We start from the raw sequence: 15332 nt of genomic DNA, 5'->3' as shown, positions 1-15332 counted from the left end.
GAGGTATCCAACATCCATTCCATGCTGCAGCAAATTCTAGCAGGTTCCATGTATGTGAACAAAAAGTGTATTAAGCCTGTCTGTTAGGCATGAAAGTGTATTAACCTCCCTGACGGTATTCCCGAGTGTAGCTCGGGGTAAAGTTTCAGTACCAAAAGCGGTAACCCCGAGCTACACTCGTGCTTACCATGCGGCGCTGCTTCGGCATCTGTTCCTCACTTACCTTGTCCTGCGCTCCCGCGATGTCCCTCCTGCAGTGATCCCGGCAATGTAATCCGGCGGATGCCGGCATCTGTCATCTGGGTTCTGTCCCCTGCAAGCGTCAGGACGTACGAGGGACGGAACGGCGGGAAAATTTAAAAAAGTGACATTCGCTAAATACACTAAAATCACATAGTAAAACATCACTGTATCAAACCATTTCACATATATTTTGTCCCTACTGCTTTGTCCTGTGCCCTGCCTGCATTTTTACTGTTCTTTCTGCCTGGAAACTTAGAAAAGTCCATGGCGTCCAAAAAGCGTCCCTTTAGGTCAAAATCGGTTATAGACCAGCTAGAGAACAGCGATAGTAAATTAGAACCACTTGCAGAATTGAGTGATAATGATTCGTGGGGAAATTGGTCATCAGACACTGAAAACGATTTTGCGACTTTGCTCAGTGATGTGCAAACTTGGCGCTCTATTTCAAATTTCAGTGGTTTGATTATATTATTGAATTAAATGTATTATTATTATTTTTTATGATTATTAAATTATAATTTATGATTTCGTGTTTAAAATTTTATCATACCCAGGATGTTTACTAGACTCTTGTTCGGACAGATTTCAGTGAGTTATTCCTAAAAATTACAGGCCTACAATAAAAAAAATACATATTTCCATGCAAAAAAATGTACCGCTTTGAGCACAGAAATATGGACATAATCAGTCCGCTAGGGATGTTAAGCCTATCTGTTAGGCTTGTAAGGAGGTGAGCGCACATCTTTAATGATTTAAGGATTCACGAAAAGTCACAATTGGTGTTTGGATCACGTCCTCACAAATTCCTTTTTTTGGACTATTATTTGAATAATGGGACTGATATATATTTTTTTTATTTTTATTTTATTCACTTCACATTTAACTTGATATTTATTTATCTATGGTATATTGTTTGATTTTTATGGATGTAATTTGAAGACATTAATTTATCAGTTGTTGTAGGAGATTGGGAGTGCAACATTTTTTTGTTCTATGGTTTTTTAACACAGTTTGAGTATGTGATTAATGTTAGCGATCCAGAGGAATTATTTTAGTGGCTTGCAAGTTACACACACATATTTTTTGGTTTATTTGACTCATTTACTTGCTGGTAGACATTATGGAGGTATTCACTTATCTAGAGAATAGACACTGAGGAACATCTAAAGAGGAGTGAGCAGGTGATCCTGAGCAGCTGAAGGAGGGAGAGATCCATTCAGGGATAACGAGTGTATAAGAAGAGAGGCATTGTGGAGTACATAGGAGGTATCCAACATCCATTCCATGCTGCAGCAAATTCTAGCAGGTTCCATGTATGTGAACAAAAAGTGTATTAAGCCTATCTGTTAGGCATGTAAGGAGGTGAGCGCACATCTTTAATGATTTAAGGATTCACGAAAAGTCACAATTGGTGTGTTTGGATCACGTCATCACAAATTCCTTTTTTTGGACTATTTGAATAATGGGACTGATTTTTATATTTTTTTTATTTTTATTTGATTCACATCACATTTAACTTGATATTTATTTATCTATGGTATATTGTTTGATTTTTATGGATATAATTTGAAGTCATTAATTTATTAGTTGTTGTAGGAGATTAGGAGCGCAGCATTTTTTTAGTTTTATTGTTTTTTAACACAGTTTGAGTATGTGATTAATGTAAGCAATCCAGAGGAATTATTTTAGTGGCTCGCAAGTTACGCACACATATTTTATAGGTTCACTTCAGTTTAGCAAATCCCCCGAGTAGGTACCTCTATACTGGCAAGCTAGATGTTCCTCTTATTAATGACAACAGTGAAATACACTTCATATTATTAACAACAACATATTTATATATTGATGTTATTATTACTAGTATTATTGTTATTAATACATTTAATTGGTTTTTAAATTATTAATATATTTTATTATAATAAGTTATTTATCAATAGCTACAGTGACATTCTGTAGCTCAGGTTAGGGGAGGAACTGGTTATTCTTTTGTTATAATATGCAGTTTACTACTTGTGTACCGTATATCATAGTAGGACATTCGGACATGTCTTTTAACTACTAAATCTTTTGCAGTGTTTTTCATTGCAGCACACGGGCAGCACAGTGGCTAAATGGTTAACACTTCCACCTGGCAGTACTAGGGTTGTTGGTTCAAATCCCAACCACGGAACCACCTGCCTAGAGTTTGCGTTTTCTCCCTGTGCCTTTGTCAGTTTCCTCCGGGCACTCCAGTTTCCTCTCACACTCCAAAGACATGCTGGTAGGTTAACTGGATCATGTCTAAACTGGCCCTAGTATGTGCATGTATGAATGTAAGTTAGAGACCTTAGATTGTATGCCTCTTGTGGGTTATGGACTGATATGAATGTGTAGTATGTGTGTGTGTATGTATATATATATATAATGCCACGTAAATTGACAGCACTATATAAGTACCTGAAATAAAATAAATAAATTGCCAGCATAAAGGCAACATTCTTGAGATATTCAAGTGTCATAGCACACAATCAAAATTTCAGAGTTTTAAGCGCCGTTTTGAAAATATCCCTGAATTAAGCTCTTTCATGAGCCAGAAGCTTTTGAGACCCATTGCTCAAGCACTGAATGAGTTAAACTTTCGGGTAACAAAGCTGTTTTCTAAACTGGAACTGCTGGCTCCAGTCGCCCTTGTTCTAAAAATACATACGGATGGTTTCCAGATGAATGTATAGCACGTGCAGAGCATAACATTATAGGGTGGTAAGTATAGAAACTACTTTTGTGTCACCTATCAGTCTTTTATTCTGCTTCATCACATACAAGCAACACCGTGTGGATAGAGTTTAAAGCTTACAGCCTTTTATTTTCTGGTTGTGAATATATTGTTTATTACACAGCATCACATCTTTGATCGGATGGGAACAGCCACTATAGCAACAGTATCATTCTACAGTATTTACAGAGGCTTGCTTCTACTCATTCCAGAAATATCAATGCAGCATTAAAAAAAAAAAAAAAAACGCACTTTTCAGTATTGCTAATAACATCCATTCAAAATAAAGTAGTTATAATCTTCATTGTAGTAGCTGCTTAGGAGCAGTAGCTAGCTAAGGATTCTGGGAAATTCAGTACTTCAGCTGTAGGAGTGTCAAAGGCCTAACCCATGTAAACATATCCGAGCGGTTATCAGAATCTGGTTTATTAACTTTGTGAAATGTATAGAAACTGTGAACCAAAATGTGAACTGCTTTATTCATGTTCCTTCCAGAAAAAGTCTATGCATAGCTCTTGCTCATAGTAGAACACTGTTTATGATAGCCATTAAAGGAAACCAATACAGAAGGCACTATTGTTGACTTTCATCGGAAAAATGCTAATTGCTTGGCTGACTCTGGCTTCATTACATTCAGGAACTCTGCCCTGGAACAAGAAAAGTATACAGAAATTCTGAAAGTGCCAAAGCCATTAGGTCAAGAAGACATTTTATTATTATTATACAGGATTTATATAGTGCCAACAGTTTACACGGCACTTTACAACGCAAGATATCCTGTGATCTTATATTTTCAGATGCAGAGATCAGCAATGGCAATTTTATAGTACAGGTTTCCTTTAGGGCCCATTTAGACAGTTGCTTTGTGCATGCAGCAATACACATATTACATGGGTGGCTGCACCATTAATTTAGCATGACATCCGAAAGGCAATACACCTGCGTAGTAACATGCCACAGTGCATAATAGTGAATTGTGTTGCCAAAAATGGTGCATGCCTGCTTTTTGGAACTTTGGGGTGCGTTGATAGCTCATTCATTTCAAAGGGCTGAGTTAACTCAACGCATGTTATTGCACTGCAGAAATGTAAATGGGCACTTAAACTATGGAAGATATGTAGATAAGACATTTGCAGCTTTTTTTTTTCAAAAAGGCAATACAAAGTCAATAATTCCATTGAAACCATTATGAACTCACCTTTTACTAAACATAAGTTTACATTTGATTGACTGATATGGGTTACTGCATTGCATTCGGCCACTATGGCATGACTGCGTCTTACTCATAGATGGTAGTATTCCAGGGCAGAAGAAGTTCCCCCCAGTATTCTCAATCTCTGTTTAGTTCTGGTGCATACAGCCTAGGACAGTCCAGGGATAAGTACAATCTCCCATTTACAGAAAGACAGACAAAAAAAGAAAAGTTCCAACATTCTATACATAGCATCTTTTCTATATAAATATAAATACACACACATATATATAAAATCCAGGATGAGGTTAGTGATCAGTCCAGTGAATATATGCAGCAACAACCACAGTGAGTCACAGAGGCCTGTTGGCCCTTAGAACATGGATACATTCTCATAGGTTTGCCTAGATGTGGGACAGAGGAATTGAAAAGGATGCCTTTTGTAATGTCCATGGAGAAGCGTTACTAGAATTCTACACAATGGTTGCTTGCTCATGCAGGGTAACTGTTCACTGTTCTTCTTCCAGAAAGTCTCTCTAAACACAGGGATTAATAACTGTCTCTAAAATAAGCACGTTTTCTCACATTTCAAAACAAGGCACATTCACGTGTTCGGGTCAATGTCCTAAAACTAACTTTAATCACCAACCAAAGAATGACTTCATTTTTCCAAATCCGGGTTGCTCATTAGGATCATCTGTTTTCAAGGTGGATGTCTGGTGGGACTGATGTTAAGGATGTTGGTTGGCTGATGGATCCGCCAACCCGCGTGCTTGGTGTGTTTGTAGTTTTGGTGCTTTTCATGCCCAGTTCCCTCTCTGTTCTTGAACGCCTGTTACATTATAAATAGAGTAAAACAATGCATCAGAATATATATAGGAAATCGTATATGTGGTGTTTTCACACATTACAATGAAACAAAGAAATTTACTAAATATTATGAAGAATTTGAAAAATAAAATCCTGTAATACAGTTTAGAAATCATTACTTTTTTTTTTTTTAAATGCACATTATAAAAAGACATCTGTACTAGAAATAACCAATTTAAGGACTTGCACACACAGATGTTTCTAGAATCATACACTTCTGGCTTCGTTGGATGCAGTGGCACCCCTAGGCAGGTGCGGGGGGTGCGCGCCGCACTGAGCGACACCTACCGCATGGGGTCACACCGGACCCGCGCCACGAAAAGGTAAATTGTAAAGCAAGCTGACGATCCCGCAGGATGGATTGGATCTGCGGATTGAACATAATGGATCGGACTCAAATCCATTATGCTCAATCCGTAGATCCGATCCATCCTGCGGGATCGTCGGCTTGCTTTACAACTTACCTTTTTTGTGGTGCTGGTCCAGTGTCACCTCGTATAGGTTGAATGCCGACAATCCCCGCAGGATGGATCGGATCTGCAGATTGAGCATAATGGATCGGAGTCAGATCCATTATCTTCCCCAATCCTCAGATCTGATTCATCCTGCGGGGAATGTTGGCATGCAACCTATACGGGGTGACACCAGACCCGCTCCTCGAAAAGGTAAGTTGTAAAGCAAGCCGATGATCCCCGCAGGATTGATCGGACCTGCGGATTGGGAAGCATTATGCTCAATCTGCAGATCCGATCCATTCTGCAGGGATCCTCGGAGGGGGTGTCACAAAGTGTTATCGAACCGGGTGACAAGAACCCTAGGGACGCCCCTGGGTGGATAAAAGTGTATACCTAAAGGAAAGCAGACCTCTTTCATGGATTCTGGTGTCAATACTCATTAATACTTAGAATGGGCACCCTGATCGGTGTGTATGGATACGCGGACCCACAAGCTGCTTTCTGCTTTCAACACAGCTTCAGGGACAGCATGCTTACTTTCTGATTTATATATCCCACTAACTTTCAAGTACCATTGTAACAAGGTGATAAATGTTATTCATTTAGGCTTGGTTCACATATATGCATTTCATGCTTTCTCCAGTGCTTTTTGCAGTTCCTGTTGCGTTTTTCTGCATGCTGTTTTGATGCCTTTTTACCGCGTTTTGTTCATCTTTTTTTTTTTGGTAAAGTCGAATTTTTTTTTGTTGCTGGGCAGAATAAATATTCAAAACTTGGCAAACTCTATTGTACCAAAAATGCTGCTTTTTCCTTTTAAAAAAAAGTCCCTGGTCCTTTCCAAAAACATAGCAGCTCAAAAAACCATAGATGTGAACATGTTCTATAGTGAACTGAGTCTTAACCTGTCAGTAGTCATAAAGTTAAGACTAATCAATGTAGTTACAATGTTGCAGTCTAATCGCTGGGAGGAGACTAAGGGAATGTTTTCCCCTGCCTGCAGCAGATAACACCAAGCCTCTAAGTAGAGCCCAAGGATTACTTTTAGCAATAACATTATTTATTTAAAAAGGATTCTGTTGATGCACTGTATATTGTGACCTGACAGTAATGAACTAATGCAGACTTGTACAGATACTAAGAAGTCCACTTTAAGATCAACACAAAATAGGCAGTCTGCAACTTTTAATGAGATTTCATAGCTGTAGTGTTTTTTTTTTTTATGGTAATATATAATTAATGCTCTTAAAACCTGTGGATTATTTTATTTGTGAAATAATTACCTGTTATACATCTTGAGGGTAATAAGCACCAGTGAAAATATAATAATTACACCAACCACAATAGCAGCAACTATCGCCCCAGCACCTGAAAGATACATAGAAACAAACCAAGTAAGCAGATTACATCCTTATTAATAATGAGTTCTTTTAAATGAAACAGTTAATAATTTAGGTATATGGTTAGCTGTAACACTGGGAAAGAATTAGGAGATTATTTGTATTATCTTATTTTTTTTCAAAAAATATGCTACCCAATCTCTTTCCAATTACATAGTTACATGCATGGGCTGTACACACCAACAAAGCTGAGTTTGGCAGGTATGCAGGGCTGGGCGCACAGACTCCAACGCAGAGCCTGTGCGCTCCTCCCTGTATACCTATCAAACTAGGCTGTGTTGGTGAGTGTGTACATCTGATATGTGTCCATTCACTAAAGGGCTCTTCACTTGTAGGAAGCTGAGTACCCAATTGAATGAGCCCTTAAAATATAATTACAAACCATTATTTCCCCTTACCGTTTATTTCTTGTGACAACTGTAATCATTTAAATTTCCTATTATTTTCTGTCCTGCTAACAGTTGCCATCAGGACAAAGAGAGGTGGGACGATTATGCCTAGTAGGGATAGACAAAGCAATAAAATCCTCACCTAATCCTTACACTTTCAAGCCAAAAAAACCCAACACATTTTAACGGAATGTTTTGATTGCCTGGCTTAGAAGATCAGCTAATCAGTATAACTCACAGCTTCAGAAAGTGAGATACAATTGTAAGCAGGGAAGTGCCTTGTCATCCTAGGCTATGGGGCTGTGTGTTTCTATTGATGCACACAGTGTATGGAGACACAAATTTAGTCTCTAAATTGAAGGAAAGCTCCATAGGATGCTACAAGAGAAAGGAGACACCCTGAAACAGGACAATTGGGGCAGCAATCATGGCATCAGATTAAAATGAACATAGGCAAGGATTAAAAGATGAAGAAGCTACATGAGTAAGCTAAGTGAGTAAACCAACTGCTGAAAGTGCCTGTAAAACTGAGGATTTGATATCACTTTAAGTCTTTATTTTACATAGTTTTGCAGACACTGCTCAAAAAAATTAAAGGAACACTTTGAAAACACATCAGATCTCAATGGGGAAAAATATCATGCTGGATATCTATACTGGTATGGACTGAGTAATGTGTTAGGAATGTAAGGATGCCCCATCATTTGATGGAAATGATAATTATCAACCTACAGAGGACTGAATTCAAAGACACCCCAAAAATCAAGTGAAACAATTATGCAGCAGGCTAGTCCATTTTGCTGAAATTTCATTGCAGCAACTCAAAATGGTACTCAGTAGTTTGTATGACCCCCACGTGCTTGTATGCATGCCTGAAAATGTTGCTCCTAATGAGATGACGGATGGTGTCTTGGGGTATTTCCTCCCAGATCTGGACCAGGGCATCACTGAGATCCTGGACAGTCTGAGGAGCAACCTGGCGGCATTGGATGGACTGAAACATGATATACCAGACGTGTTCTATTGGATTTAGGTCAGGCCAATGTGGGGGCCATTCAATGGTATCAATTCCTTCATCCTCCAGGAACTGCCTGCATACTCTTGCCACATGTGGCTGTGCATCAGGAGGAACCCAGGACCTACTGCACCAGCGTAGGAGCTGATATGGGTCCAAGGATTTCATCCCAATACCTAATGGCAGTCAAGGTGCCATTGTCTAGCCTGTAGAGGTCTGTGCGTCTCTCCATAGATATGCCTCCACATACCATCACTGACCCACCACCAAAACAGTCATGCTGAATGATATTACAGACCCTTTCACGTCTGTCACATGTGCTCAGGGTGAACCTGATCTCATCTGTGAAAAGCACAGGTCGCCAGTGGCAGACCTGCCAATTCTGGTGTCCAATGGCAAATGCCAATCGAGCTTTATGGTGCTGGGCAGTGTGCACAGGGCCCACTAGAGGTCGTCGGGCCCTCAGTCCACCCTCATGAAGTCTGTTTCTGATTGTTTGGTTAGAGACATTCACACCAGTGGCCTGCTGGAGGTAATTTTGTAGGGCTCTGGCAGTGCTCATCCTGTTCCTCCTTGCACAGAGGAGCAGATACCGGTCCTGCTGACAAGTTAAGGACTTTCTATGGCCCTGTCCAGCTCTCCTAGAATAACTGTCTGTCTCCTGGAATTTCCTCCATGCTCTTGAGACTGAGCTGGGAGACACAGCAAACCTTCTGGCATGCTGTGCCATCCTGGCGGAGTTGGACTGCCTGTGCAACCTTTGTAGGGTTCAGGTATTGCCTCATGCTACCAGTAGTGACACTGACCCTAGCCAAATGCAAAACTTGTGAAAAACAGTCAGAAAAGATGAGTAGGGAAAAAAAGGTCATTGGCCTCCACCTGTAAAACCATTCCTGTTTTGGGGGTCATCTCATTGTTGCCCATCTAGTGCACCTGTTGTTAATTTCATTTACACCAAAACAGCTGAAACTGATTAAAAATCCCCTCTGCTACTTAACTGACAAGATCAATAGCCCATGAGTTTAATTTACTTTATGCTATACTCTGATTAAAAAGTGTTCCTTTAATTTTTTGGAGCAGTGTAGTTGGCAAGGTTGAATAAAGGCTTCAAGTTCAACCTGTGTGGGTGTGTATCTAGGTCTCTATCAAATCCCGTATCCCTGTATATTACCTTTGCTAAGATGTCCATCAAGAGTATTTTGAAATTATTGGCACTTCCCACTGCCACCTCCATTTTTGGACCGCTCTGACAATAAAAAACCCCCTACACAATTTCAGGTTGAACCACTTCTCCAATTTTACTGAGTGGCCACATGTCTTCTTAAGTTCCCTGAGACTGAATAGTTTCCTCCCTATGCTAGAATCGCCATTGAGATATTTGTATATCGCTATCATATCTCTTCTCAAGTATTTCTTCTCCAGGGAGAATAGGTTTAATGCTTGTAGTCGTTCCTCATAACTGAGGTCCTCCAGTACCATTATTAGCTTTGTTGCCCCTCTCTGGACTCTCTCCAGTTCCGGCATATCCTTCCTGAGGACTGGTGACCAAAACTGGATGGCATACTCAATGTGTGGCTGAACCAGAGTTTTATAAAGTGGTAGAATTATAGTTTTATTTCTTGAGTAAATACAGTATGCAAAGTGGTACGTTAATAGTAAGCATTTTCACAAAGTCTATTTGAAACATTGTAACAACAAAACTGGCATCATGCCAAACTAACAATTACTGATTATACTCACTTTGATAAAGAATCTGTTCTTGTGACTTGGTTGTTATATTTCTTGGCGATAGCGTTGTATTCAATAGTTGAGGTGTCGTTGCCATGACAACTGTTTAAAAAAGAAAAGATAACATTGAATTAACCAGCAATCAAATAAAGTGTTGGCTTTACAGCGGTGAATGACTAACTTCATTGGAAAAAGATTATTGGCCTTCTTGTTTATTATCATTTTTGGCAGAATAATAACTGTATTACAATACCAATTAATGGTGTGAACCCTAATAAGGGTTCTAAGCAAAAACCAGCATGGTCTAGCTATGCAACCCATAGGTCAGAGCCCCAAATATTCTTTGTTATGTTCCCATAGTATGGATTTAACAACATCCTGTTAAGATAGACATAAATTATATATGGAACCTCCATACAGAAAAGAATGAACACCTATGCTGTGTGGTTTCATCTACCCCATGCTATAGAAAAATATACCCAACATTTGCTTCAGGAATGCCCAGGTTTACCAAATCATTGTCTTTGTTGTATTAATAGGGTTATCTTCCAAGAGATATAAATGTCTATAGAATTGATTTAATAAAGGAGAGAATAAAATTCACTTTGTAGAATGTGTTGTTTACTGTAAAAAATGGAACAGCTTTTACTTCAATCATCAGAACACATGCAGGCTAAATCCTATTTTATTTCCCTTGCATATGAGTAAATATTCAAAAAGAATACAACATTTAGTATTCCTTTAGTAACTTCAAATTAGAAAACTCAGTACCTTCTTCAGAAACAATAAGCTCCTCCACATTATACATTGTAGCCTTGGACTAAAAATAATTTACTGGTTTTAAAGCTGAACTATAGTTATGTAAAAATGCCATGTAATGCAGCTGGACTATTGTTTATATATATATACAGTATATATAATGTCCCCCTGTAAATTCTTTACCTTTTAATTGCTTTGTTTTCTATGGAAGAATTGCGTCCTGTCAAGATGTGGTTACAAAGTGGTAATACAGGCACTAATCTGGGGGACAGATTTAGGAGACCATGCTCCACCCACTACACACACTGTACATGTAATCAAAGGTTGAGGCATGTCGTGGCTGACATGTTCTATCTGATAGGAGCTGTTGTACACCATGGCCACCATTATTCCCTGCTGTACTACATGGACTATCAATAGGAAAACTTCCAAGTGATTTCACATATGAAATCTTTAGAATTCACAGATAAATAATTTCACACTAAAATCAGGCATATGAAAATATAACAAAATATATTAGGATGGTTAGAGATCAGCTTCAAGATAAATACATTTTTAGTATATGGAGTATTTGTTTGTTAGTCCTCTTTAAATCTTTTTTCTGCTTCTTGATTCCCCTTTTACCTTTTTACAACTTATGCCCAAGAGCTCTAATGCCATAGTCAACATATTGAAGCACAGTCCAGGAATTCTCATTATTGCCAACCCTCATAGGCCCTGCTTGGCTCAATGTAATTATTCACAATTATTCAATCTAGAAGATCATTGAGGTAGCTGAAAGTAGTCACTCTAGTAGACGATGCTACATACAGTGAATGTTGTCATCTTCCCCTGCACACTGAACACTGAATGTTACTTGTCCCACGTGCAAAGGGGAAGATGCTTGAGCAGAACTTAGAAGATCATGGCTATCACTGTATGTAACATGGGCTACTAGAGTTGTTTTTAGCATCCCCAGTGGCCCTCTAGATATATGATATGGAGAAATATATCATGCTAATCTGGACCAATGTTCCTCTTTAACAGAATAGTTAACAATTGAAACTAAAGGCTTCACAAGAGATCAATTTTAATCTTATGACCAGAGATTTGCACATTTTAGAATGCCTAAACCAGCCTTTTTCAACCAAGATGCCCAGGCATTCTGGGGTGCCTTGAGGTTTCTTCAGGGGTGCCTTGGTAAAATGTAAAATAAATGCCCAAAAATTGTATACAAGCCAGCGGGTGGAAAAAGCCTGCTTTTTTGTTAAAGCCACACGTTTTCAATGTGCACCATTACGGAGGATGTCAGTTGCCTGCACAGCATCCTAGTTTGACCCTCCTCTGCCCTTCTCCGTCAGTGCTGGGGTCACATTAGCTCAGTGATGGAGAAAAACTGAGGGAGAAGAGAAACATTGGAATATTAGTCAGTAGGAGTGGGCAAAAGTGTATTTAATTTGGATGAATATAACACCTCTAACATTGGGTGTCCTACATGGACATACATGTGGATGTTGCTGTGTTATATAAAACTATCAGGATACTTTTTTACATTTTAGAATGGGGTACCTCAAGACTGCCATGATATTAAAGGGTGTCTCAGGACTGTCCATAATTTTAAAGGGGGCCTTGACTGCAAAAAAGGTTGAGAAACTGCCCTCCATACCTGAGGATCACATAGTTCACATCTTGTTACACTTTCTACAAGTAATTATACATTTGTGGCACAGTAATTAGAAAGGGAAGAGAAGGGGAACACAACAAAAGAGGTTCCAATCTATCTGGAGAACTGAGACACTTTGGGGGCACCAGTGAGCTGCTAGTTCTGATGTGGTCTGCAGAGCTGGAGGTTCACATACACAACACAGCCGTGGCCTGGGGCTCCGTGATTATGAGGGGTGGCACACAGCCAAAAACACTCTATATTATTGTCAGTAATTTTTATTTATTATAGATGTTTATATTGTGCCGACAACAGTAATGCATTCTTGTGTATAATAATAGCTTCCTGACTACTAGAATGTTTGTCTGGTAGAGCAATCCTACAGGCTTCTCTACTTTCCGTAGTTGGAATACTGTACACTGTACTTACAGTTTACTGCATGCACAGTGCTGGAACCAAAATGGTGAGACTGCTTGTGCTACCCCTTTAAGTTGTCAGTTCTACACAGAATAGTCATCCTGCCTCGTTCAGGTTCTCAGCCTAGGTGAGCGTGTACATCCAAAGGCTAGGCCAATGGAAAATAAAGCACTTTTCTGTTCTTCTGTGCTTCTATATATTAGAAATAGATAGATTGATTTTTTTAAAGTAAATATATACACACTCACCGGTCACTTTATTAGGTACACCTGTTCAGTTGCTTGGTAACACAAATTTGGTAATCAGCCAATCACATGGCAACAACACAATGCATTTAGGCATCTAGACATGGTGAAGACAACTTGCTGAAGTTCAAACCGAGCATCAGAATAGGGAAGAAAGGGGATGTAAGTGACTTTTATATGTGGCATGGTTGTTGGTGCCAGACAGGCTGCTCTGAGTATTTTAAAAACTGCTGATCTACTGGGATTTTCATGCACAATCATCTCTAGGGTTTACAGAGAATGGTGTGAAAAAGAGAAAATATCTAGTGAGTGGCAATTGTGTGGACGAAAATGCCTTGCTGTGTAAGAGGTCAGAGGAGAATGGGCAGACTGGCTGCTGCGACATTCAGATGGTAGGGTCAAAATTTGGCATATACAACATGAAAGCATGGATCCATCCTGCCTTGTATCAACGATCTAGGCTGGCAGTGGTGGTGTAATGGTTTGGGGGGGATATTTTCTTAGCACTAGTAAGGTGTACCTTATAAAGTTGCCAATGAGTGTATATGTACACTGAATATAATATATATATATATATATATTATATTCAGTGTACATATACACTCATTGGCAACTTTATAAGGTACATCTTACTAGTGCTAAGAAAATAAATATATATATATATATATATATATATTATAACTATATTTACAAAATAGAGGAATATAATATATTAATATACTGTATTTTCCAATATTTATATGAATATTTTTCAGATACAATTACAAGTCAAAATTGTGTATTTTGTTAAAATTGTGTACGCTCTACAGAAGATAAATGAAAGATGTACCATTTGGAACTGTTCTGATTGCCCAGTATGACCAATCAGAACCCTTGCTTCATTTTTTAGACCTGGACTGCACACACTCTAGGTCTGATTTTAAAAATTGGAGCAAAGAAAAAAAGAGTTGCTCCCATAGCAGACAATCAAGGATTTTTTTTTTTTTGCAAAGATTAAACATTTTACCTGGTAAGTTCTTATTGGCATTTATTCTTTCTACCTGTGTTTCAGTTTTCATAAATCAACTCTTCTGTGTCCAATACACTTTAAACATTAGAATCTCAATTCAATAAAAGTGGCATCTTTCCTTTATGGACAACAATATAGTGAATCAAATGACAATAGCAATCAATGGCTATTTCAGAAGATAGTGCAATATGAGAAAGATACAGTGCATGATATTTTTAGTTCCCATTTCAGAACAAAGCAGCATTTAAATAACAACTATTGTATTGATATTCTTTGAGTAAATTTAGCGCTAGGGGCCGAAAAAAACTAGACAAAAGAAAAATTAGAACAACATGTGGAGTTTATGCTTATAGCAACCAATTAAAAGTCTTAATTTTTTTTATTTTATATACTTTTTTTGCTACATGCACACAATGCCTGTTTACAAATAAATGGCTAAAACGCAAAAAAAGAGTTCCAAGATCTACTGACTGCTAAGTAATCTCAGGAAAACAAAGAAATGGAACCAAACCAAAATATTAAGGTAGAATTAAACAGGAAATTTTTTTTTAAAAAACTGCTGCAAAGTACACAAAGAAAGTCTCCTGCTTCTTCTGGCTTCTAGCAGGATTTTATATAGTGTAAACGTCCCCAACTCATCACTGCAGAGTTTCATTGTCACTGAGCGCCCAGTCACTAATGAAAGTATAGAAACAGGACAGGGAGAAGCAGTTGGATGGATAAAGAGATGACTTGCCATTGATAGAAAAGCACAAACTCACTTGTAAAGCTGGCCATACACATGTAGATTGTCGTCCGAGAATATTCGTAAGAAAAGTCGTACGAAAATTCTTTGAACATTCGATCAATGGACGAATGTTGTTCGAAAATTGTCTTTTGCTTTTTTTAACGGTCGACTTTAAAATGAATGTAATTTCTGAACGATAACCACATATACTGGCCAAAAATTTGTTTGATCAAGAAAAGCTTTCCTTCCTGCCCCTTAGAATTTTCCTGTCACTGCGGTTGAAAACAAACGTCAATCTGACCCCCACAAATGATTAGAAAATCAAACGAATATTTTTGAAACAAAAATTATTGAACGAAGAGCTATACGTGTATGGCCAGCTTTAGTCTGCCCTAATTTGCAATGCCACGTACTACCACACCCTCCCTCCCCACCAGAGTTCAATACAGATTTGAAAGAAAATTGACCCATAACAATTATAGTTTCCTTTTT

General features: G+C 38.5%; 1 protein-coding gene across 1 annotated transcript in view; it reads right to left on the bottom strand.

Annotated features, from left to right (window-relative positions):
• Nucleotides 1-3059: 3059 nt before the first annotated feature.
• NCMAP (non-compact myelin associated protein) overlaps nt 3060-15332 on the bottom strand; it is an 81371-nt gene continuing 69098 nt past the window's right edge. Inside the window, exons 2-4 of the mRNA XM_089665127.1 lie at nt 10054-10143; nt 6793-6877; nt 3060-5019 (exon numbers count right to left, since the gene is read on the bottom strand). Coding sequence (XP_089521253.1) covers nt 4881-5019; nt 6793-6877; nt 10054-10138 — 309 coding nt within the window. The 5' untranslated portion in view covers nt 10139-10143 and the 3' untranslated portion in view covers nt 3060-4880. The remainder of the gene's footprint in view (nt 5020-6792; nt 6878-10053; nt 10144-15332) is intronic.

The sequence above is a fragment of the Staurois parvus genome, unplaced genomic scaffold (genome assembly GCF_062004578.1).
Source record: "Staurois parvus isolate SC_StPar_1 unplaced genomic scaffold, SC_StPar_1.0 ptg002140l, whole genome shotgun sequence".
Taxonomy (NCBI): Eukaryota; Metazoa; Chordata; class Amphibia; order Anura; family Ranidae; genus Staurois; species Staurois parvus.
This window is presented reverse-complemented; position numbering and strand designations above follow the sequence as displayed.